Source organism: Condylura cristata, unplaced genomic scaffold (assembly GCF_000260355.1).
Source record: "Condylura cristata isolate star-nosed mole 26May11 unplaced genomic scaffold, ConCri1.0 scaffold00017, whole genome shotgun sequence".
Classification (NCBI taxonomy): Eukaryota; Metazoa; Chordata; class Mammalia; order Eulipotyphla; family Talpidae; genus Condylura; species Condylura cristata.
The window spans coordinates 5,880,141-5,906,770 of NW_004567118.1; the positions used below are offsets into that span (position 1 = coordinate 5,880,141).

At 41.5% G+C, this 26,630-nt stretch overlaps 1 protein-coding gene across 2 annotated transcripts in view; it reads left to right on the forward strand.

The window, feature by feature from the left end:
• Positions 1 to 9,896, forward strand: part of NPEPPS (aminopeptidase puromycin sensitive) — a 76,969-nt gene extending 67,073 nt beyond the window's left edge. For both annotated transcript variants that reach the window (XM_004684274.1, XM_012726422.1), the window contains 6 exons: positions 1,562 to 1,704; positions 2,148 to 2,204; positions 5,529 to 5,636; positions 6,096 to 6,251; positions 6,789 to 6,836; positions 8,366 to 9,896. In XM_004684274.1, coding sequence (XP_004684331.1) covers positions 1,562 to 1,704; positions 2,148 to 2,204; positions 5,529 to 5,636; positions 6,096 to 6,251; positions 6,789 to 6,836; positions 8,366 to 8,518 — 665 coding nt within the window. In that variant the 3' untranslated portion in view covers positions 8,519 to 9,896. The remainder of the gene's footprint in view (positions 1 to 1,561; positions 1,705 to 2,147; positions 2,205 to 5,528; positions 5,637 to 6,095; positions 6,252 to 6,788; positions 6,837 to 8,365) is intronic.
• The last annotated feature ends 16,734 nt before the right edge of the window (positions 9,897 to 26,630 follow it).

Below are 26,630 nucleotides of genomic sequence, written 5' to 3' on the forward strand. Positions count from 1 at the left end.
TAACACTGTTGAGTGTTACGGTCCAGTGTCTTGATAAGCATACATCCCTGTCACTGCAGGAGGTTCCCTCAGGTACCTTCTATACCCCCCAGCCCACAGGCAGATATAATTCTGAATTCTTTCACCATAGATTATTATCATCTCTTTTAGAACTTTGTATAAATGGAATCATAACAGAATTCTGTTCTTCTCTCTGACTTTTCTCATAATCAGTTCTTAAGCTACAGCCAGGTTGTTCCTTTTTATTGCTGGGTAGTATTTCATTTATGAATATGCCTCAATTATTTGTCCATTTTGCTATTGCAATCCATTAGATTTGTGTGCTGGTGTTAACATTTTTTGAGGTATCAATATACCATAAATTCACCTTTTTAAAGTATATAGTTTTTTTTTTTGTTTGTTTGTTTTTAGTATAGTCACAAGGTTGCATAGCTGTTACAATCCATCTAATTCCAGAACAGTTTCTTTACTCTCAGGAAACTGTACACCCGTTGGTAGTCACTCCCTGCTCCTGGGCAGCACCATTCCTGGGAAACCACTAAACTGCTTTCTGTCTCTGGATTTGCCTATTCTGGACATTCCATCTAAATGGAATTATACCCTATGTGGCCTCTTGTGTCTGGCTTTTTTCAATTGGGATACTGTTTTTAAGGCTGATTCTTGTTGCAACATGTTAATACTTCATTCCTTTATACAGCCAGATAATATCCCATTATCACACAACATTTTGTGTGTCTGTCACTTGATAAATATTTGAATTATTTTCCACCATTCGTATGTATATGTTTTCCTATGCTGTGGATATTTATCTTTATGCAGGTTTTTGAATAAACACATGTCACTTTGCTTTTCACTTGTGTTTATACAACCAGGGTAGAATTGCTGTATCATAGGGTAACTCTGTTTAATCTTTGAGAATTGCCAGACTGTTTTTCTGAGTGTAAATACCATTTTACATCCCCACCAGCAATGTATAAGGGTTCTAATTTCTCCACATCTTTGCCAACACTTGTTATTGTCTGTCTTTTTGATTCCAGCCATCCTAGTGGGTATGAAGTGGGATCTCCTGTGGTTTTAATTTGCATTTCCCTAATGATCAATGATGTTGAACATCTTTTTATGTGCTTATTGGCCATTTGCATATCTTTGGAGGAATGGATCCATCAGATTTTGATTTTAAAAATTTAAGATTTCAACTTATTATACACAGCATGCTAGTTCTGTAAGTGGTCTTTCTCTGAACTTTGGGTCAAAACTGCATGATCTAAGTCCCCTTTCTTTCACACAATCCTTAGAGCTGAAATTACCTAGACAGACTGAACACTTAGTAAGTTCAGGTGGTTGGTATTTGTGACTATCGACGGCAAATTTGTTTGACTATTCAGTTTAGCACTTCACTTTTACAATTTAATAAACTTAAATGTTTCTCTCTAAGCACTAAGGTAAATTGTGTCTCTTCAAGATTGTAGATATGGCATTACACAATTGTAGTATATTCAGGTGGCATATTTGTAAAAACAGACTCTTTAATAGCTCTATATTTCTTTTATTTCTCAATCAGGTCACCTGGATGCACTCCTGAGGGGCTTGGTTCTGGGAAAACTAGGAAAAGCAGGACATAAGACAACGTTAGAAGAAGCCCGTCGTCGGTTTAAGGATCATGTGGAAGGGAAACAGATTCTCTCTGCTGATCTGAGGAGTCCTGTAAGTTTTTATAAAAAATTACCTTGATTTCTTGGTCACTACCTCATTCTTTGTAGTATGGAATTTATTTGATAGTAACCAAAAATGACCTAAGTCCTGACTCACTAGTTATGGCTGACTCTTTCAATGTATGCTGTGTAAGTGGGTAGTTTAAGAATTTTCAGTTCACATTACAGTGCTAAAAGGTGATTAAAGGTGATTATCAGATAACAGTTCCCCACCCAACCCCCTTGAGAGCTGGCATGCTAAGCTGTCAGCTACTGTCAGTACCTGCCACCTACCTTTTTGGCTGTATGTGTGCTTCATAGCTCCTTGCCACAGTTTATATGTAGCTTCCACGTGCAGCTATTTACTTTTTTTTTTTTTTAACTTGCAGTCTGTTTTAACATTAGAAATTTGAAACACAATGCATTTAATCAGATGCCTTCTTTTGGTTCTTGTAGGTCTATCTGACTGTTTTGAAGCATGGTGATGGCACTACCTTAGATATTATGCTAAAGGTGAGGACATTTGACAAGGGCTCTCATTTCTTGCTTTTGAACTTGAATTGACACAGAGTGTGAGCTTTAAGTGATTAAAAAAGGTCCAGGCAAAAGAGATATCTGTAAAGATGAATACTGCAGACATGCAGTAGTAATCAACAATACCAAGGAAGAGGTTTGTTCATGTCATACTATCAGTACTATGCTAAGCCATTTTTTACTTCTTTTCATTACTAACAGATTTGTGTACCTTGATCTTAATGCTGAAATACTCATTTTGATTTAACAAGCCAAGTTCTTAAAAATGTCCTCTTCAATGTAAATTTCCTTGAGTTTCTGAGTGTCTTAAAGGGTCTCTTAGAACCTTTAAACAAGAATTTAAACTTTGTTTAAAAGGTTTGTCTTTGTGCTTGGAAAGAGATAGATGATCACATGTCTCAAGGATTTGATCTATATTAGTATCCCCTATGAATAAACAAGAAATTAATTCACCTACCTGTGTTAGCCTCTGTAGTTTTCCCAGAGTAGTTGCTATGTAATTAAACTCTGGCTTAGAAATATATAGGTGGGTCCTCCCTGCTGGCACAACAAGTTAAGGCACTACAAAGCTAGCCTAGCTGTTGGCACTTCAGCACGAGTTCAATCCCTGATCCCCTGTCAGGGAGCTGACCTACATGGCGCAACAGATTTCTCCTGTCTTGCCCACTGCTCACCTCAGCAGTGTACTTTGTCAGTCTGCCAGTTCTGTTCCCTACTCTGGTGAATCCTCTCACTGTCCCTGCACCTCTCTCCTGTACCCCAGTTCTGCATGCATGTATAAATCTTGAGAAAAAGAAATAAATAGGTAAAATTGTCCATGTCCTGTAATGGCAGTGATGTATTTGAAAGTCCTGATACTGGGGAACAGCTGCCATCTCCAGTTCATGTCAGTGCAGGTATCAGTCTTGAGAATTAACTAGACCATGCTGATTGCTGTGAAGATGAAAGGAGCTGAATCTACCTGTTACCATCATAGAAAATGTATCTGAATGCCCAAATCACCTGTCACACTTAAAAAAGTCCTTGCATTAACGGAGGCTGATGGTGTAGGGGTTCAACAGGGTGGAAATGTACTTTACTAACATCTTTAATGGATGAAGAGCACTTCTCTAATCCAAAGTGAGTCAAAACTGCAAATTCAGTTTTTAGTGCTTTAGCCTTAAATATCTCTATCTAAATGATTAGCATAGTTTGAAAAGTATAAAATTCACTTAAGAAGTTGTATCTCAAAATGTTTTATTTAGCTACATTTTATATAAGATCTTCATATTTAATGTAAAAATTATTTTGGTATTAACCTTTCAACTAAAAGACATATGGCCCTTTTCATTAATATTCTGTGAAAATGTGCACTACAAAATCATGTGTTTATTTATTTAATGAGATATTTTGTATTTTTTGTCTTTTCCATAAAGGTAGGTGACAGATTAGGGCTTCCTAACACTTGGATCAACCTTTTTACCTCATGTCATGCTTTTTTTTTAAGATTTATTTATTTATGTATACAGAACTGGGTACAAGCCAGAGGTTCAGGGGCAGTGAGAGGATTCACCAGAGACAGAGTGGGGAGCAGAACAGGCAGATCTACAAAGTACACTGCTGAGGGGAGCAGCGGACGGGTCAGGAGAGTTCTGCCACACCATGTGGAACACCTCAGGGGCCAGGGATCGAACTCTCACTGAAGCAGCTGCGGCTTGCTTGCAGTGTTGCGTCCTAACCTGTTGTGCCACCTGGGAGGGCCCTTCATGGCATGCTTTTAAGAATTTATTCCAGGGCCTCTTGGTGGCCCAGGGGTTAAGTCTCAGTGCTCTTACAGCAACAGCCCACAGTTAGGGAACTGCAGAGGCCTGAGTTCAACCCCTGGCCAAGGAGCTGATCCACATGGCATGGCAGACCTCTCCTGTCTCACCCTCTGCTCCCCCAGCAGTGTATTTCAGTAGATCTGCCTGTTCTGCTCCCCACTCTGTCTCTGGTATATACTTTCACCCTCCCTTAGCCTCTGGCTTACACCCCAGTTCTTGTATGCATAAATAAATAAATCCTTAAAAATACCTAACAAATCTTTGAGAAAGAATGTATTCTAGTATGTATATTTAATAATAAAAGTTCGCATCTATTTAACGCAAGGGAATTTTAATTGTTGACAATAATTCAGCCTTACTCTGGAAAGGGCTCTAATGAAAGCAGAATCAGGGCTTTTCTTCAAAGTATATTTGAAATACAGTATTATGGTGCCATCTAGTGGATTCTAGTTTTACAGGTTCTCCTGGGGGGAGGAGAGAAGGATGAAGCAAAAGTTTCCTGAAAGTCAAAATTCAGTTCAGACCTAGAGTGGAAAAGGGCCTTAGAAATCATCTGTCCATCCCATTGATTTTACAGATGGGGAAACTGAGACCCAGGGAGGTTAAGGACTTAGTCAAGATCACACACCTAGTTAGAGGCAAAACTGGGACTAGAATCCAGGTCTCCCAACTTCCTATCTATTTTACCTCACTGCTGCTTAAAAGTGTCCAGAGGGAAGAAAGAGGAAACTGGGAGCAATGATGGGGTCTCCAGTGTCTCTACTATGCAATATTTAGTGACTAGAAAAGTATAAAAACAGAAAAAATTATCTGTAATTTAAATAAATGGATTACAAAAGTAGCATGTATAGTATGATCTTGTTCCTGATTGGGTGACTAGTTATAGTAATAATTTAAATTTTCTTTGTGCTCTCTACTTAACTACTATCTGTATTCAGCATGTGCTGCTTTTACAGTTAAAAAAATGTGACAATGCATAATCCCAACTGATAAGAAGGCATCATTATCAATGTTCACATCTGAATGTTTTCCAGTTTTCCCTCCCTTTAAACATTTTAAAATGTAGAAACATTTTGCTGTCTCTCTACTCCCACTTAATATAATAAGAGGATATTTGTTATTAAATATTTTTAAAATGTTACTTTGAATACTACGTCTTATATATTTTTTACTATTATAAATTAAATCAATGCTCTTCAATGGTATCATTGACTAGTTTGTTATCTAACATAGAACATTAAACATGAATGATGTAAACCTGCCCCTTGGTCTTAATCTGCTCAGAGGTTACATAACTCATATAGTCAACACTCAACATGTAGTGACAAATTTATTGCCCAGACATCATGGTAAATATTCTCTTTTACTAATTTCATACCCTACATTCTTTGCCATTGAGAATATAAAATATGTATTTCTTACTAGGAGAGAAGCACATCTAAGCCTATGCATAACTTCCAAGGGAGAGTTAACTATCTCCATCTTCATTTTTTCACTACAGCTTCACAAACAAGCAGATATGCAGGAAGAGAAAAACCGAATTGAAAGAGTCCTTGGGGCTACTCTTTCTCCTGAATTGATTCAAAAAGTCCTCACGTTTGCACTTTCAGTAAGTTACCATGAAAACTACTTTTATAAGGATTGTTGCTAATCTGTGGCAAATGTTTGATTAAGTATCCTCTTGATTGGCCTTAAACCTAGGCTGAGCCTTCCCCAGGGTAAAACTAGAGTGACTTTTTTAAAAAACCAACTTCTGTATCACCGTCTAGTGGTAGAAGAAATAAACTGGAAAGCCTACTTTCCTGTGCCTACTTTCTTCACCCTGTAAACATCCCAGCAAATCTCTATTGAATAGCCTGTTTATACCTGTCCTCTCAATGCCTCATTCTGAATCTGCTTATCTTTAGGTTAAAAATACTGGTCTTTGCTAGAATTTTCTGGCCAGTTACTCATAGAACACAATGAGTATTTTCGGTATGATTTCTTGAGTACCCTGAAAACATTGGCCTTTCTGGCACCTGAAGTTGTTTTAGATACAGTAGACTTTTAGTTATCTTTCTCCTTTTAGGAAGAGGTACGTCCACAGGACACTGTATCAGTAATTGGTGGAGTGGCTGGAGGCAGTAAGCATGGAAGGAAGGCTGCTTGGAAATTTATAAAGGACAATTGGGAAGAACTTTATAATCGATACCAGGGAGGATTCTTAATATCCAGACTAATAAAGGTACGTGGAGATTTTCTTTTAAGGAGCTTGTTGTGGATGATATTGAAAGATATCCATGATTCACTATACTCGTAGATTAGATTGTAAAGATCTGGGCCCTCCCTGGTGGCTCAGTGGGTTAAAGCACAGCACTGAAGCTATCCATCCATAGCCACTACAGCATGAGTTCCTTTCCCAGCCAGGGAGCTGACCCACATGGCTCAGCAGACCTCTCCTGTCTCACCTGCTGCTCCCCTCAACAGTATATTTCAATAGACCCACCTGTTCCACTCCCCACTCTTCTCTGGCGAATCCTCTCATCTCCTGCACCTCTGGCTTGTACCCCAGTTCTTGTATGCATAAATAAATTAAAATAAATCTTTTTTAAATGAAAGATTTCACCATTACCCATTCTGCATCCTCTAGAATTATCTGAAGTTGGGAGAAAATAGACCTTTTAAGTTTTATTAATTTTATAGATATTTTTATTTTTACAATAAATGGAAGTTCTTAGCCACTTTTAGTTGTACTTAACTAATTAAACCTTTATCTTTTCAGCTATCAGTTGAGGGATTTGCAGTTGATAAAATGGCTGGAGAAGTTAAGGTAAGGAAATTATTACTTATTTTTCAACACAGTAAGTAAAACCACTAACTAACCAAATTGTAATCATACTGTTGGAGTAATGTTGTATATTAGTGTCTCCTTATTTTGCTTGGGAAAAAACAACTGAGGTTTTATCTTTTATATCTGAAGAATTTATAATTGGAATAATCTTTGAGGCCATTTATTGAAAGTGTTGAAAGACTGTGGAACTTGGAGCTGGTAGACCTGGTTGTGCATTGATGCTTTCCACCTTGTATTAGCTGTGACTTTGAGCAGGTTTTTTAACCCCTGTGACCCCCATCTCCTCCCCTGTAATGATACCCATGAGTAAATTATTACATCATCTAAGTAGCTGGAACAGAGTCCTTGTTCTTTTTCTCATTTTGGTAACCATCACAGTCTGTTGGTGTGCACAGGGAGGCCAGGCAACTCTGCAGGCTCTCCTAATCCTTACAAAGGTTGATACTCAGTTGCTGTCATTACTTACCAAGTTCAGCATGTTGGGGACAAATCTACACTAATTAGGAAATTTTAACTTTACACCTTCCATCATATTTAATTGAAAAGCATTTTAAAGTTTTACTTTCACCTTCATCTTCCTGAAAGCAGGGAGGTAGGGGTGAATTCAGAAGTTCTCAGAGCTATAACATTGGTTCATTCTATGAACTGTTGTTAAGAAGTAAGATTTTAAGATTTCAAAACTTAAGACAACAGCAAAGGGCTGGATTTCTGCCTTCATTTAATTTACTTGTGTACTGCTTTACACATAAAATACTTACTTTATTATAAAGATAGTAAAGTACTCTGAGATAGAAATACATATAATGGACTTTGCTGGCCATGCAGTGGCTGAGCTGAGGCTGGTAAGGGACCACACTATGGACAGCCTTGTAGGCCATATTAAAATTTTCCTAAGAATGGAAAAGCCTTGAATGGCTTATAAATAATGGAGTGACCTGCTCTGATTTGCATTATAAAAATTTCAGTCTGCTGCAGTAAGGAGAATGTGTTAGAAGGCAAAAGAGACAGTGTTGGGCAGTCAGCTGTCTAAGCAGGAATGATGTAGTAATTTATAGGGGATGGAGTAATTAATGGAAGAGATCCAAGGGCTTGATTTTAGTCATCTTTAATTTAACAAATATTTGCTGCATGACTTGTGCTATGACTATATCTGGGAACAGAAGAAGAGTCAAGGATAACTCCCAGGTTTTTCATATGGAAATGGTGGTACTGTTTGTGAGATTAATTACAAGACAGAGCACCTAAAATAAAGGTCCTGGGTTCTGTCTCTTTGCTTTAGATTGGGCTTTGAGCATGTAAGTATTGGGGGGAGGAGAATTGCTGTGTATGCAGGTCCAGGCAATTAACTTGTTTTCTCTTAGCCTGGAGGTGACTGTCTTAATGTTCATGAATGAAGCTTGTGAATCCTTTACACATCAGTGTGTATTTCTCCTGACCTTGATACTGGTAACTTCTTACTAATGCTTGTCGGTCATTATGATGCTACATTCTGAGTTGTCTCGTGCCAGGCTTTCTTCGAGAGTCACCCAGCTCCTTCAGCTGAGCGTACCATCCAGCAGTGTTGTGAAAATATCCTGCTGAATGCTGCTTGGCTAAAGCGTGATGCAGAGAGCATCCACCAGTATCTCCTTCAGCGAAAGGCCTCCCCCCCCACAGCGTGAACCCGAGCATGCCGCCACCGCGGTTCTGCTGCTTCGCTGCAGGGATGAGGTGGAGCTACCGAACAGCTGATTCATATGCCAAGAATTTGGAGTCTTCTCTCAAACCAGTGGGGGTTGGACAATGAATGTCGTTAACTGGTTCCTGCTCACACTCCAGAATTAAATTCTATTGAAAAAGGAAAATCAGCAAGTCAGCAAAAAAAATAAAAGTAAAAAATAAAAATGTAAATATGATAGTAATAAAATAGAGCATAACGAAACTGTGAAACTTCCTGAAGCCTTGTCAGTGGTTAAAAGTATTTAACACTCTCCTGTTAATGACAGATGTTCTGTTTTTATAACCTACCAAAAGGAAACTAAGAGGCTTCTGGGTGAAGAGGATTTTTGTGAAGTGGGTTCTGCGAACAGCCTATAAGCCAAGACTAGTGTCCATCGCTGGGACACGATGGCTCGACACAAAGGCCGGTAGCTGGTATGACATAGTGGCGTCTGTGCATACTTCCCAGTGGGTTTTCTGTTTGTTTTTGGTTTTGGGCATGGGGACTGATCAGGAATATGTATTTTCCTGTATAACTCAATCTGAACCAAGGATTGTAGTTTTCCTCCTTGCCTTCCCTTCTGTGTGATCCCTTGGCCAAAAAAAAAAAAAAAAGAAAAAAAAAAAAAAAGACAAACCTAACTTGGTCTGGGTTTTATCCTCCCCTTAGTTCCACTCCCCCAACCCCGGTGTCCTTCTTAGAGATAAAGAAATAATAAGGAAAACATCTTTTATAGCCACATTAAATAAGAGAAACTGATATACATTATTTTTTCTTTCTTTTCTAAGATGACTTTTAAGAACCCTGAAATGTATATAGGTGAGACAGTAGAAACAAAGGTTTTCAGTAAGGCCTTTCTGAAGGAGTTACTCTGTTTAAAATGGGCTTAGTTGTCTGACAGGCCAACTGTGGAACCTCTCTGACAGTGTCACCATTGGCTTTTCCCGGTGCACGTGGACTATAAGAAGTTAGTGGTAGCTGCTGCAGGGTCTGTATATCCTTAGCAACAAAAAAACAACAAAGACTACAAGCCTATGTGTGCCACTTTGCTTCAACAGTGTAGCCTGCTAACCGCCTCACCTACCTGATCCAGTGAGTTTTAACTCAAGTCTCATTCCTTTCCTCTTCCTCTACCTTTTTTGTTTCTTTTTACTTTTATTTTTCTTTTTAAATTTTTTTTGTGTTATTAACAGGAATTCATATTTGGTGTGGCTTAACTGTATTTCAGAAGGTCATCAGATTGTGAGACTGCTTCCTTGAAACATTTTTGTGCTATTGTTTTAAAAAAAATAATAATTAAAAAACAGTTGGCGTTAATAAAAATGTCAATGTGAAATTGATGTCCTGATTTTTTGTTTTCTTTGATAAAAAACTAAAAAATGTTCCTATCATTCAGTAGGATTATAACAGGCTTTACTACCATAGTATTTTTTGAGTCTACAAAAGTCTACTTTCTGAATTCCTGATGAATAATACCTAAATAGAGAAATCCTAAATTTAAATTCCCTCTGAATTAGTTCTGGATTCTCAAAAATCTGAGAGCCTTAGGGCCCGGACTTAACTTGAGACTTAACTACTCTTATCCACTTCGGCATCTGTTGCCCAGACACCATGCTTAGCTCCACCACATACGCTGTGTAAGCCAGTGTGTAAGGAGAGCACTAAAAACACAGAAAAAATCTACTTCAATTAAAGAACACTCATAACTTTACAGCCAGTTTTGATATGAAATTATTTTAGTTTTAGCATAAGGGCAATTTTGTGTATAATAGTTTAGTAGTTTGATTTGTGTTGGAGGTGAGGTTGTGCTGGATATCTTCTATCATCCTCCATCCTGTTTTGCACCCCAAGAAGTGTTCACCCTCCATAGAAACACTAATGGGTTCCTTTCACCCTCTGACTTCAGGATACATTCATCCAACTAGTAACACCCTCAAAAGAGTGGCAGCATGGTCAGGTTGCCAAGTGACATACATATGTGGTTTCTGTCCCTCTACCAAAGACCTCAACTATTGAGAAACACTGCCTCTTAAATTATAGCACCTATCTTGTCCCCTTCAAGTCCAAGGATAAAAAGGACTATACCACCTCTGGGTTTCACCCCACTACCCCTTATTGACTCCCTGAACTCTGCCATGTCTATAGTTCTTTGTAAATAGCTCTTTTTGAAACCTTAAGTTACTCAGTCTGAGTATGTCCCATTTCCTACTAACACCTTGACTGACAAAGCACTATAGTCCTGATGTTTTTGGTCTCAAGGTCTTAATCTAGGTTTTCCTCTTATTGTCTTCCAAATCACTCCTCATCATAGGTGATATTTTACAAATGATAAGAAAGACTTGGAAAAAATAAAGTAGTTATACAGGCAACTCTCTCTCAGAACCATCACTCAACCCAAGTTTATCAGCCCCTAAAACCTGTCGTCTTCCTGCTAATTGTCATGAGTCTACAACCAGGTAACAGTACCCAGGCAGTAGGTTGAAGTACATTTAATGATTTTTCTTTCTCCTAATACTTCCTAGTTAACATTTTTAGTAGAAGTCAGAAGGTTGAAAAGAAGGAAAGTTTCTATAGAGAATGTTATACAATTAGTGGGAAGCAGAAAAACCTTTTGGAATGTGGGTTAGTTACGGTAGTGGGTGAATTCTTGTAGTTCTTAAGGAAGGCAGCACAAAACCTTGAAATTATTTGTAAGGAATGTGTGTCTTGTGTGCAGTTTAGAGACTAGTAGATTCTAGAGTTTTAAATAAATTCTTTGACTTCTGTAGCCCAAGTACATCCTATGATGTTACCAGAAAAACTTGGGACCGCACCTATAAGGTTAGTGGTTTCTTCTGCTGCTGCTGTTTAGCAAATCAGAAAATAAAACAAGCTATTTATAGTGCTTAGTCTACTTACAGCATCGTTTCTGACTCAATATTAAATTACCTGAAGAGAATTGAATCTCTTATTACTAAATATTAGTTTCAGGATCCCAGAGTTGGTTTCCTCTTTTTCATAAAACTATCTTGTGTGGCAATATGAAACACCATCCAAAATAGGCTGTGCCTGTGTGTACCAACACTGATGCAAAGCAACCAAGCTGTCTGGTTTCACATGCAAGAGTAAGCGACAGGACAGGGCCCTCCCTGGTGGCTCAGTGGGTTAAAGCACACTACAAAGTCAGACATAGCCTCTTTAGCACAAGTTCGATCCCTGGCACAAGCTGACCCACATGGCGCATCAGACCTCTACTGTCTCGCCCGTTGCTCCCCTCAGCAGTGTATTTGGTCAATCTGCCTGTTCTGCTCCTCACTCTGTCTCTGCTGAATTCTCTCACTATACCTATACCACAGTTCTGTGTGTGTAAGTAAATAAATCTTGGGGGGGGGGAATGAGACAGGAGACCCCAATGTTAATAAAACAACTACTTTCCTTAGGACACGAAATCAGAGGATTAGTTGTGTATCAGTACCTTTGATAGCAAATGTGGCAGGTGTAAGTGTCTGGGGTAGGTGAGGTGATTGGGTTGTTAACCGCCATTTGTAAAAAGCTGATTGCTCTTGTGATTCTGTTGGCTGGTTGGCTGGTACCTGGCAGCTGCAGCTTATTATCAAACTTCTGGTTCCAACATTGGGATGGAATTAGTAGCAAAGAAGAAACATAGCTTACTATCATGAACTGCTTTCTCAGGAAGTTTGCCAACAGCTGACAGCAGGCATATTTTACACCTATTAAGAGGACAACAGGGGACCCTCCCTGGTGGTGCAGCAGGTTAAAACACAGCACTACGAACCTAGTGACAGCCACTTCAGCACAAGTTCAGTCCCCAGCCAGGGAGCTGACCCACAGGGCACAGCAGACCTCTCCCATCATGCCCACTGCTCCCCTCAGCAGTGTACTGCGTCAGTCTGCCTGTTCTGCTCCCTACTCTGCTCTAGTGAGTCCTCTTACTGCCCCTGCACCTCTGACCTATACTACCAGTTCTAAATACATAAATAGATTAATCTTTAAAAAAAAAAAGACAACTGGGAAGAAAAATAATCAAATCTTGCCAGGATTTGGCTGACCATAACAACACAGTCCTCTGAGACATCCTCCCCAGCCTTACCCTTTAGCGTCAATTTCACAAATTGTGCAGGTATATTGTATTGCACTGCAATTTCAACCCACTCATGTTAGGGGACTGATTACTTTGTGTTGTATACACAAAGAGTATCTCACAAATACTCTCTCAGTACTTATTAGGCATCTAAAAGAAGTAAATGAGAGAACAAAATACTGAATGGTTAACGGGAAAAAATGCAAGACAAGAACATGGATTATAAGATCCCATGTAAGGGAGATGAAGAGAAACAGTTTACAAGAAGTACAAAATATGTTACATATTTGAAAATAAATAAAGCAATATTTGAGATGAGTAATGATAGATGATTTGCTTTTCTAGAGCCAGTCCTACTATCACTGGAGCACTTGGAAATTAGGAGACAAAGTTAATGCTGTTGCCTTTGAGTAGTAAGTATGTAGCCCATCTGCTGGCCAGCCACATAGTGCATGGCTTACACAAGATTTCTCAGGGACCAAATGTGATCTCTCCTTCCCCCTGCTGACAATCTTACTTATTCCCAGCAAATAGAAGGTGCTAGATACACATATTCAAATAAGTAGCCATGAGCCATGTGCAGCAAACAAAATTTTAAAAGTTTCCCAGCCATATCTTAAGTACTCAGTAGCCACATATGACTAGTAGCTACTGATTGGACACAAATACAGAGCAAATCCATCACTGAAGACTTAAGAGACCACTCTTCCCTCAATGTAGTATGTGCAAAGCAAGTGTATTTTTTGGGGTAGGATAGAAGAGAGTAACAATGTTATTTTTTTTAAAGATTTATTTATTCATATAGAACTGGGCACAGGCCAGAGATGCGAAGGGTGAGAAGATTTAACAGAGACAGAGCGGGGAGCAGAACAGGCAGATGGGTGAAGCACACTGCTGAGGGGAGCAGCGGGCGGGTCAGGAGAGGTCTGCCACGCCATGTGGTCTCCTCCAGGGCAGGCGGAATCGAATTCATGCGGAAGTGGCTTAAGCTTCTTAGTGCTGTGCTTTAACCCCCTGCGCCACAGGGAGGGCCCACAATGTTATTCTTTATCAGCTTTATTGTAACAATTTGCTATTCATCTGAGAACATTGTATCACTGACCTCTATACACTTAAAAAATTTTATTTTGGTTCCCAAATGTAATTCAGACTCACTTTCCAAATTTTGAAGGAAAAAAAATATTGAACATGGCTTTCCCTTCCTATAAACCAACCTCCCAAAAACAATCATAGTTTAAAGGATGTTTTAGGGCATATTCTTCCAGTTGTTTTTATACTCTATATGTTACAGGGTAGCAGAGTAGACTGGGCCGCCTGTCTGTGGGGCCTCACCTGCGCACTCAACACTTCAGTTATACTGCACTTACACACAAAAGGGTCAATAATGGGTTTATTTACAAAAGGGGAAAGGAATAGGAAACAACCTAGGGAAAGAGAGCAGGATACCAAGTAACTGGAATACCTTACAGCTAGGCTGACTGAAAACACTGAGTCACGTGGTAAGGAGAGCTGCTTCCCCAGCGAGAGAGGGTGAGATGCAATTACACCCTATTTATCCCCCAAATGTCCCAGAATTCCTGTTAGCTCCGCCCTTGGGTCCTCGCAGTTCTTTCCCTGGTACTGCTGGGAGTTGTAGCTTCCAATCACTGGAGTAAGGTGTAGGGTCCAGAAAGCTGGAGTAGGGGGTGGAGTCCATAAGACTCTGCAGAGTTCCTTTAGGACATCCTTCCCCTTAACATACATATTGCATTATTTCTAGTAAGGAAATTGGCTGTGCTCCCTTTGTTCTCTCCAGTAACCTTGACCACACATCTTCACTCTTTGCCTTATGACCCTAAGTGTGCCCGCTCAGACCCGCTATGCTCTGTCAAGCCCGGGTCACCAAAGATGTCAGGAACAAAAGTGCAGCTGGCAAATGCCTACCTTGAGAAGTATTTCCTTCTTATTTCACATTCATTCATTTGCAAAGTTTTCCCAGCTTGACTGTTGATGTTCAATGCCAGTTTTGTGGCGAGCACACATTTGAGGAATGTGGTTTTAAGTCCCTGGCTCAATTAGCTCAGGTGGTTTGTGTAATGAATTCACTCAGTGTTCTTCCCTCACTGGAGATGTGAACTGCACTACATTTGGAACTGACACACACACCCCTGGGCACTGCTGCCTGGGTGTTCAGCTACAAATGTTGGTTATTTTCACCCACTAACTGGACTTAAGAAGTCAGATGATGGCTGGCCCTCCCTGGCGGTGCAACGGGTTAAAGTTCACACTATGAAGCTATCGCAGCCACTGCTGCCAAGAGTCTGATCCCTCACCCCAGAGGTGATCCACATGGCCCCGCAGACCTCTCCTGACCTGCCCACTGCTCCCCTCAGCAGTGGATTTCAGTCAATCTGCTCCCCACTGTCTCTGGTGAATTCTCTCACCCTCCCCTCTACACCTCAGGTCCCCAGCCCAGTTCTTGTATGCATGAATAAACAAATCTTTTTTTTTTTAAAGATTTTTAAAAAGAAAGGTTCCCATAATGTTAAACTGGGACCTGGAAGATGAGGCATTGCTAGCGAGGTAAAAAGAAGAGGGAAGACTGTTCCAGGCAGAGTTGCATGAGCCATGGACCTGTGGCTGGAACACCCTGACCTGTTGAAGGAACCCAAAGAAATCCAGAAGAGGGCCCTCCCTGGTGGCACAATGGTTAAATGCAGCACTATGAAGCTATCAGCAGCCACTTCGGCTCCAGTTTGATCCCCAGCCAGGGATCTCACCCACATGATGCAACAGACCTCTCCTGACCCGCCCGCTTCCCTCAGCAGCGTGTTTCAGTAGATCTGTTCTGCTCCCCACTCTCTGGTGAATCCTCTCACCCCCACACCTCTGGCCTGTACCGGGTCTTGGTGCATAAAATAAATAAATCTTAAAATAAAAAGAAAGTGATCCAGAAGAGCTGAACCAAAGGGAAGGATGTGTGGAGGAGGCGAGGGCCAGACAAGGGAACACTTGGACTCCGTTAAAGGACCCTGGGGAGTCATTAGTGTCCTCATCTGCACAGTGAGACCAGTGAGCTCATACAAAGTGACAAAGGAACAAGATGAGAAGAGCCACGAAAGGTCTGTGTACCTTATAAAGCTTTAAAGGACTATGACTAGTATGTATCATATTAGGAGAAACAATCAACTGTGCCGCCTTCCTAAGTACTAGCATTAATAGCCCAGATCTCCTAAGTGGAAATACCAAGCTGTCTATAGACCCTGACCTGCTAGAGGGAACAGATGTACAGGCCAGAAGTTTATTTCAGCTCAAAGTTCCAGTGTGAGGTTCGTGACGCCCAGGGGTGAGCTCAGCTGTGTGGGAAGTTCACACCGTTTCTGACCATGTGTATGTCTAGGCGTCACACCAACTCCCCAACACCACTGTCAGAAAAGAGCAGTATTCTGCCTCCTTCTCAAACCCAACCGAGCAGAATCACTAAGACACATCTTTCCTCTTGATTTCTTCCAGCCAGAGCTTGGGCCCAGCATCTGCTAGGTGAGCGTTTGTAGAGGCTGCCATCAACCCCCAAATGATACACTTCTCGGAACTGTGGCAAAATAATTATCCCATGTAGCACCTACATTACATTTCAAGAGAAGTCAACACCTTTCCAAATCTGTGACATCTAGAATGGTTCTGTGGAGTGGGCACCACACATCTCACAGAATGGAAGACAAACCTGGGATATCCTGCTCCAGCCTGGCAGGTGCTGAGGAACTACCATCTAGACATCATGATTCAGTTGAGGCCCTCTGCCCTCTGCCTGCCACACATGAGTTACAGGACCAAGACCTGAGCTGCAGACAGGACCTTGGAGGCAGAGACATGTTATCTGGGCACCACCAGCACAGCCCTCTCCTCAGTGCTGGTCGAAGCAGCCCTTGTTCTTTCCCAGAAGTCCCTGATGCTGTCCATGCCCAGCACACTGGCATTTGCAAGCTTGTATTTTCTCCCTATTCTACAAGACACCGTTGAAACTTTTTTGAAATTTCTAAAAATCAAGATACCACTTTAAAATCTAAATTTCCAGTTTTTCTTGGAAAATCAGAACATCTGGTAGGAAAGTCTGGAGTTGACTACTGGCTGGAGACCAGCAGACTACACCACGGTCCCTGCGCTGTCTGGATTTCATTAAGGTTCTGTGGCGGCTCCTGTGTCTGAGTTTGCGCACCCGGAGTCTAGAAACCAAGTCTCCTTTGTTACCCTTTCATAGGTACAGGGTTTGCCCTGTTTGAGCGTGACTTTGGGGATGTTTTTTATTACCTTCGTGTGGATGAGGTAACATGGTCCAGCCTATCTCTGATGGATCTTAAGTTAATTACTTGCAGCTACTTCCTGAGGAAAAAGGTGAAGCGCTTTCTTCCATCAGACTCCTAGCTCCTCCTTTCCATTCTGGGCCCCTTGTTCATTGACTCAGGAGTCAGAACATTTTTAGAAAATGCTATTGAAGGTGCTGCCCGCTTGTACTAAGATGTACTAAGATGGAGAAATTTTAATGTCTGTCACGGAAATCCCACTTCTGTTTTTGAGTATTTGGGTTGTTTCCATATCTTACCTATTGTAAATAGGACTGCAATACACATAGGGGTGCAGGTTTCCTTTTGAATTGCTGTTTTTGTGCTCTTTGGGTAGATTCCTAGGAGTGGAGTCACTGGATCATATGATAGATCCATCTTTAGTGACGTGAGGATCCTCCACACAGCTTTCCATAGTGTTTGGACCAGCAGTGTAAGAGGGTTCCTTTTCCTCCAGTCCTTGCCAGCCTTTATTGTTATCATAACCAACTGTGATGTTTGTTGGGGGCATCAGAGATCTCAAATTACTTAGCCAAACATAAATTTAAAGCTTCACACTATCTTTTCCAGGTGTTTGGTCTACAAAAGAGAAAATTGTGTGTGCGTGTGTCTATTTTTTTGTTCATGGCCCTTTGCTTAGACCATTTATTTTTCTCATTATTTTAATTCAGTAATTAATTTACTAGTGCCTTGATTTACACACTGAATTTAATTAACTCAATTATTTTTTAATCACAAGACACCAAGGATAGCTGGACAAGAGTGCTCCTACACAATTATGCTTCTGTAAATACCACTCACCGCCAAGCAATTAATCTGCAATAATTAAACTTTGTTTCTGTCTCAGTTTATTAATAAAAGCAAAATAGCTTTATTAGTTTAGTTTTGATGTCAACATCATGAGTTTATTCTCCACCATCACCAGAAGTGCAAATTCTTCCTCTAGTCATTTTATGTTATTTCATAGAGATCCCTTTTCAAGTCTTCCATCTTCCAGCCTCAGTCTCTGCTGATTATTCCCCAGGCCTGCTGTCACCCTGGGATTTCCCTTATCATCTTGGGGAGTCTCTAATTTTTCACACCTGTGTTGAATATTCTGTTTCCAGGGTCACACCTTCCTGTTTCTTGGTCTTTTCTCTCATTTTGGTGTACCACATCCTTTAGTAGTTTCCTGAGAGGGTACATGGGTAGGAAGTAACTTTTTTTTTTTTTTTAGATTTTATTTATGCATACAGTGGTATACATAAATAGGGGCGCAGGCCAGAGGTGCAGAGGGTGAGAGGATTCACCAGAGACAGACTGGGGAGCAGAACAGGCAGATCCAGTGAAATACACTGCTGAGGTGGGTCAAGAGAAGTCTGCCATATGGGTCAGTTCCTTGGCCAGGGATTGAACTCCTAGTGCAGTGGCTGTGGACAGCTTCGTGTAGTTGAGACTTAACCCTTTGCGCCACCAGGAAAGTCCAGAAGTAACATTTTTAAGATTTCATACACCTGTTAAGGGGAAGGATGTCCTAAAGGAACTCTGCAGTCTTATGGACTCCACCCCCTACTCCAGCATTCTGGACCCTACACCCTACTCCAGTGATTGGAAACTACAACTCCCAGCAGTATCAGGGAGAGAACTGCAAGGACCCAAGGGCGGAGCTAACAGGAATTCTGGGACATTTGGGGGATAAATAGGGCGTGATTGCATCTCACCCTCTCTCGCTCGGGAAACGGCTCTCCGGACCCCCTGACTCAGTGTGTTCAGTCAGCCAAGCCAGTAAGGTATTCCAGTTACTTGGTATCCTGCTCTATTTCCCTGGGTTGTTTCCTATTCCTGTCCCCTTTTGTAAATAAACCCGTTATTGACCCTTTTGTGTGTACGTGCAGTATAACTGAATTGTGATCGCGCGTGTGAGGCCCCAGTCCACTCTGGGCTACCCTGTAATACACCCTAAAATGTGTTTCCTGAATTAATAAATTGACTTCTAAAATTTTGGTGGCTGATTGTCTGAAAGCCCTCCTTCACTCTCCCCCACCCTGGCTGATGGAACCCGACTGAAGTTCTGAGTGTTGTTCCTTTGATTGTGACCACATTTAATATGGGAGTTACTGTGTAACTTGTGAATGTCATCTTTTTTAGAGAAAGGGCCTTTATTAATGTCATTTAAAGATTTTGAGGTGAGACCATTCTGGTATATCTGGGCAAGTCTTAAATCCAGCAAGAGTCTTAATCAGAGATGCAGAGAGAAACAAGAAAGCCATGTGAAGACAGAGGCAGGTTAGCGTGATGCTGCTACAAACCGTGACACAACTGGAGCCACAGCAGCTAGATGAGGCCATGAGTGGAATGTCCCTCCAGCCTTTGGAGCGAACACCACTCAGCTGACACTCTAGAACTGTAAGTCCTTTTTCGATTTTTTAGAAGATTTATTTACTTATGCATATGAGCACTGGGGTGTGGGGGTAAGAGGGTTCACCAGAGACAGAGTGGGGGAGCAGAATAGGCAGATTTAGTGAAATACACTGCTGCTGAGCAGAGCAGCAGGCGAGACAGAAGTCTGCTGTGCCATGTGGGTCAGCTCCCTGGTTGGGGATCGAACTCATCCTGCAGTGGTGCTGCAGTGGCTGTGGACAGCTTCATAGTGCTCCTTGTGCCACCAGGGGTTAGACTTTTTTAAAGTCACCAACTTTTTGGTAATTTGTACAGTAATTGCAGAACATTAATACATATTCCTAGGTATTTCCTCCTGGGATCCTCTTTGGGATCCTTCCCAAGCTTGGTTGGGGAGAATCCCCTCACCAAGTGTGACAAAGGACCTAGGTGTCCACTCAGTGTGTAGGCTTTTACCTAATTTCCCGTTTTCCAGTATCTTGTCAATGTTATGCTTAACCTTCCAGAGTTCGATTTTCACATTTTTTAAAAAGATTTATTTATGCATACAGAACTGGGGTACAGATCAGAGGTGCAGGGGCAGTGAGAGGATTCACCAGAGACAGAGTGGGGAACAGAACAGCTGACTGACAAAGTACACTGCTGAGGGGACAAGCGGGTGGGTCAGGAGAGGTCTGCCATGCCATGTGGTCACCTCCAGGGCAGGTGGGAATCGAACTCATGCGGAAGTGGCTTTAGCTTCTTAGTCCTGTGCTTTAACCCGCTGCACCACCATGGAGGGCCATTAATCACATTTTTAAATAATCTGTATTCCCTGATGCTCTGACGTCTTGGGGCCTTGCTGACTCTGGAGACTGCCCCTCACTTGCCAGCCAATTCTTAGAGATAAACAGTCTCCAGCCAGTGCACCTTTTACATGTCAACCAACCAATCCAAAGTAGTTAGCCCAACAGTCCCCTTTATCTGGCTCTGAAACTCAACCACTATAGCCACTACTCTGTCCTACTACTTCCACTGCCAGGTATCTGACAGCAAAGGTCAGCACCTATGCCCTGGAATCCATGGAAATAATCAGAATTGCAATCCCAAAGCTACTTACCTGCCTCACCTGTTCCATCCTATGGAAATCACAATAAAGGCCCGAGCTGTTGTATATCCACACGGTGGAATAAACAAGAGGGGAAAATGACTATGCACAAACAGGTTGATGAATCTAAAAAATGTCAAACAAAAGCTATAAGCACACAATAGTATATACTGCATGATTTCATTTATATAGGGCTCCAAAAATACAAAATTAAATATCAGAAAATATGTAGTTACAGGATGGAGGGTTGATGTCAAGGTGCTTAAGTTATGGTTCTGGTAAGCTAGATCTCAAAACAAACAAACCCACATGTTTCCAGATTCTCCCCTGGATTGCCAACATGGGTACATGGGAGGGGGGTTCAGGGAGGGGGGGTGGCGAGGAAATCGAACTCCCTATTACTCATATCAATGGAATTGATGGAAAGAGACAAGCACATCTCTGGAGTAAATTATTACTATGAGTCAAAGGGTTTGGGGATCATTGATTGAGGAAGTATTTTCCTGATTGATGAAAAATAAGTTTTTTAAAAAGATTTATTTATGCATACAATAACTGGTGTACAGACCACCAGGAGGGAGGCCTGAAAAATAACTGTTATACTCATCAACCATCCCCCCGCTAGAAAATTATGCAGTGTATGATATAGCATGCAATATATAAGTACCTAATAAAATTAAAATGAAAATGTCGATTTGTGACACTTTACTGATTTTTTTGCTGTGAATACTCACCAGGCCATGTTAGCCATGGACTACTAACATGATATCAGTAACTGCAGGTTTGAGACCAGACATAATTAATGGTCTCTAATACCGGAATACTAGAAAGCTTGCATGCACCAGTGCAGAAAGGAACAAAGGAGGTGAAAATATTCTGTAGCTTGATTGTGTTGTTGGTGTGTTATGGTTGGCAAAATTTATGAAATTGTAGGTTTAAAATAAAACTGTTGTTATCTGTAAATTATACTTAAAAAATTGAATATTGGCCCTCTCTGGTGGTGCAATGGGTTAGGATGCAGCACTGCAAGCTGGCCACAGCTGCTTCAGTGCAAGGTCAATCCCTGCCCCAGAGGTGACTCACATGGCCAGGCAGACCTCTCCTGACCTGCCCGTTGCTCCCCTCAGCAGTGTACTTCACTGATCTGCCTGTCCTGCTCCCCACTTTGTCTCTGGTGAAGCCTCTCACCACCCCTGCACCTCTGGCTTGTTCCCTAATTCTGTATGCATAAATAAATAAATCTTTCAAAAAAAATTGAATAGTATTTTGCGTATTAGCAACAACCAAAACACCCAGTAACAAAGGACTTGTTATGCTAGCTTATTGTCTGATAGAATTTGATACAGCCATTCAAACAATCTAGATGATTTCAGCAGCATGGCAAAGTGCTTTGCTATATCATGATTTGTTAAAAAGGCAGAAGTGGAAATTTTATTTTTACCATCCGTTTGCCTATGCAAATTGTGTAGGCAGATGGACAAAGTCTGAATTTTTTTTTGGTGAGAGTTTTCCTATTTAAAAGCAGCAGCTAGCAAAAAATGGCTGAGAGCACAGAATCTGCAGCTGGACTGCCTAGGTTAGGGCTCAGATACCCAGGAGTCACTTCCCTGATGGGTGACCTTGAGCTACTTAACCTAACCTTTGGTGAGCACAGTAAAATGCAAAAAGGGCATAATAAAGCTTACAGTGATGAGGCTTCACTTTTACCTTGCATTAGCAGTGTGAAAACGATTAAGAGCCAGTTTAAATATATTTAGTTCATAGAATTTTTTTAAGATTCATTTTATTTACTTATGCATACAAGAGCTGGGCTGTAGGCCAAAGGTGCAGGGGGGTGGAGAGTGGGGGCAGTGTGAAAGGCTTCACCAGAAACAGCCGGGAGCAGAACAGGCCCAGTGATGAAGCACACTGCTGAGGGGAGCAGCAGGTGAGACAGGAGAGGTCTGCTGTGCCATGTTGTGAGGTCAGCTCCCTGGTTGGGATGGAACTGGTGCTACAGTGCCTGCTGATAGCTTCATAGTGCTGAGATTTAACCCCTTGCACCGCCAGGGAGGGCCTAGTTCATAGAATTTGTAATGCAATCTGATAAAGCATTGAACCAATTTAAAATTCTAAAAAGTTATTTTTGGAGTATGAACAAAAATGTCACATAGTAATACTGTGACTTTTATTTAAAATTGAATTATGTTGGGGAAATATGACAATATTTTAATGGTGGATATATTTTGGGATTCCAAGTGATTTCTTCTTAACTCTCCATGTTTTCAAATTTTTTCCACTGAGGAGCATTACTTCAATTATTAGAAAAAGAACAAAAGGAAATAAAGGCAATAAGCGAAGAGAGGAAAGTGGTTGTGGACACTGGTCTGGAGACAGACTCCCAGGAGGGCAGAGTAAGGTGGGGTGATTTGTCCTCTTCCCTCAGGTACCTCAGAGGACCCCCTAAGTCAGGATTCAAGCTTGCTCTCCTCTATTCTTGTTCCTGGTACTCCCCCAACTTCTTCTTGCTCCCTTTAATGAGACCCTTTCTGTCATGGTAGTGGAGGGAGGAATACTTTTTAAAAATACTACCTATTTTCAGAAAATTGACTTAAGACTAGGTTGTGCCTGGTGCTGTAAGGGCCTTGCCCTTGAATTTTATAAATCCTTTTTTCCAACTTTTTCCCTGCCCATTTTCCTTGATTACTGAAAACTGTATTTTAAAATTTTCTGACCCAGAAAAGCTTATTCATCAAAGAAAAACTGGAATATACAGCAAATCAAAAAAAATGTAAAAACCATCTGTAATTCTACCAACCAGAGACAGCCAATATTAATGTTTGGTTTATATATTCTCAAGCCTCCGCAGGACACATAGATAACACAAGTTTTTCTCTGAGCAAATCAAGATAGCTACAGTCTGCAAATTTTTTTAAATTGAGGTATACATACAGTCAAATAAACAGTATGCACGAATCTTAAATATACAACTTGATGAATTTTTAATGTAAAGTTATTCTATGATAGAATAACTTGCTTTCTGTATTTGGTACTCGATGAGAAGTTTCCGCATGACTAGATTATTTTCTACAGCACAATTTTTAATGGCTAACCACAATTGTAAAAATCCATAATACCAATGCAATAAAACGTAACCCATCATTGTCAGATATTTGCTTTTTTCTAATTGATCACCACAAATTAATTTCTTATTGCTTGTATAACAAATTACTATGTCAATGGCTTAAAGAAGCACACTTTCTTCCGCCTCCTGTTCTGGAAGCTGGAAGTCTAAAACAGGTTGGCAGAGTTGTGCTCCCTGGATCACTGCGCCATATCACCCTGGCCTCTACTGTCATCAGAGGTCTTCAGTGACTCACGTTTCTGCCTCCCACCTTTGTGGCTATATTTGAACCCCTCCAGATAGCCCAGGAATACCTCTCCCCATCTCAAATTGTTTTTTTTTTTAAAGATTTATTTAAAAAAAAGATTTATTTATTTATGCATACAAGAACTGGCGTACAGGCCAGAGGCGGGGGTAGGGGTGGGGGTAGGTGAGAGTACTCACCAGAGACAGAGTGGGGAGCAGAACAGGCAGATCTACTGAAATACACTGCTGAGGGGATCAGCGGGGGTCAGGAGAGGTCTGCTGCACCATGTGGGTCAGCTCCCAGGCAGGATGGAACTTGCGCTGAGGCAGCTGCAGCTAGCTTCCCAGTGCTTTGCTTTAACCCCTTGTGCCACCAGGGAGGGCCCCTATAGTATTTTTAACATTTGAAATGCCACAGAGGCTAACATAGCAAGACCCATGTACTCCATGTACAGCTTAAATACAACTTGAAGGGCCTCTGCATTTCTCCCAGTTCAATCACCCTCAATTCCTCCTACATGGGAAACACCCCAAATGGCGTCACTATCCAGTCCATAACACAACCTAGAATTCTAGCAGGCACCAAAGACTCCTCCCTCTTTTCCAGTTAGCTATGACCAATTAATTTAGTATTTCTACTGCTGCTTCTACCCTTTTTTTTCTTTTTTAACCCTTCCCCTTTCTACAAGTATCAGCTCTTCTCTGGATTATTGCAGTGATCCCCCCGCATCTACACTCCCTCTTTCCAGTCTACTCTTCACATTACCACCACCTCAAAACTCTAATAGCTGCCCTTTGCTCTTAGGATACAGGTAAGCTCACTTCCTAGCATGCACAGTCTCCTGTAGTCTTTTCCCCGTTCCATATTCTAATTAATTTCCATCCTGTTCTCTGGTATTTTGGGGGTGCTGGCTTTCTTGCAGTTCCTTGTAATTACCAACTCCCTCCTCCTACAGTGTCTTAGCACATGCTATTCCTTTCTTTTCCACTTGAATTACTCTTTCTCAAGTCAGTTTTCCTTAAACCCCAACTAGGTCATTTTTGGCTCCTGTCACTTTTACATTTGTTGGTGAAATCATGTGACTCAAATCTGTTCTCTAGCAGGTCGACCAATGGTCTTTTTTGGGTTTTGGTGTAGAAGAACTGGAATGAAGGCCACAGGTGTGTGTGTGGAGGGGGGTGGTGGTGAGAGAATTCACCAAAGACAGACTGGGGTGCAGACAGGTGGATTTTACCAAAATAAACTGCTGAAGGGAGCAGCAGGTGAGACAGGAGAGGTCTGCTGCATCATGTAGTCAGCTCCCTGGCCGGGGGATACCACCAGGGAGGCCTGATGACTCACTTTACACAAAGCACAGTTACTATAAAAGCCAATGAATCTACAACATGCTAGGCAGTTTTCCTAGCAGGTAACATGTATTAACTTACTTAAAACCTCCTAAGAGCCCTAAATGATGTATATACGATTACAGAACCCATTTTTTAAAAAGATTTATTCATTTATGCATACAGAGGTACAAGGGTGATGAGAAGATTCACCAGAGACAGAGTGGGGAGCAGAACAGGCAGACTGACGAAGTACACTGCTGAGGGGGCAGTGGGCGGGTCAGGAGAGGTCTGCTAACCTCCAGGGCTGGGGATCAAACTTGCACTGAAGTGGCTGCAGCTAGCTTGCAGTGCTGCGCTCTAACCCATTGCACCACCTGGGAAGGGCCCACAGTACCCAGTTTTCATTAATAACACAAGCTAAAAAGTGCTAGAGCTGGAATATGAATTCAGGCAGTCAGTTTCTGAAGTCTTGTGCTAAATACACTCGTGCACTCAACAGGAAAGTGCTGCGTGCTTTGGATAGGCTACAACAGTACTTTGTAGTTCAGCTAAGATTTTTTACTTGGATTTTGGTAAGGATCTTAGGCTGGACTTGAACTTTGCTGCAAAAACCTCCTGGCGTTTCATTTTCTTACCTTAGAAATCTATTTGTCCTTACCGGTGTTATCACTGATAATGAGCAAAGAGGCGGTTCTGAAAAACTGCTGAGGGCAAGAGAAAGTTGGTTTGGAGTAGGATAAAACTGAGGATCATTTGTAGCATGGGTAGACATGAGGACAAAGATTTTTCACAGATGTCATCTCGTGTAACCTCAATTTGGGAAGTTAATAGATGAAGCAAAAAAGCTGGGGGTCTAAGCATAGGAAACCTAGTTACAAGGTGGAGCGAGAAAGAGGGTGTCCCTGCACTTTCACCTTCAGAACTGCAAAGCTAGCTCAAGCAGAAAAAGCCTCTGTTTCCTCTTTTAAGGATTAAAGTAGCTGATCAAGTTTTCCTAGTTCTTGGGTGGAGTTTCTGAGGCCTCCTATTTTTCCCGACAAGGCTAATGAGAGCTACTATCCCACAAGTTTAAGCTTAGCGACATTCACTTAACTCTAGATCAGTATGATGAAATGTCAATTCATAAAATTCCTCACCTGGAGCCCACGTACCAATGTCAGGTGACGTCAAGAAACTATGCACGTTTCCTTTATATGCATTTTGCTATGGAAAGGCCTTTTATTAGTTTCTTCCAGGGGTGGGCACTTCAAAGCCCAGTTTCTGGCTACAGCTGTGTCTTTACAGGGTTCCTATGGGAAGGTGAAACATTACCCATCCTTCAAGCCCTGATAGCGATGAATGGGTACCTACGTAGCAGTCATCCGCCCGCCCCATGTGAGTTAGACCTCAAGCACTATAAATAGGTGCAGGAGGGCCGCAGAACAGTCGCCTGGGCGGGGGCGCTGCGCGCGGGGCGAGGCCAGCCCGGTCTCGACCGGGCGGCTAAGCGGCGCGTTAACCTTGGACGAGCTGCATACCCTCTGGGCTTCA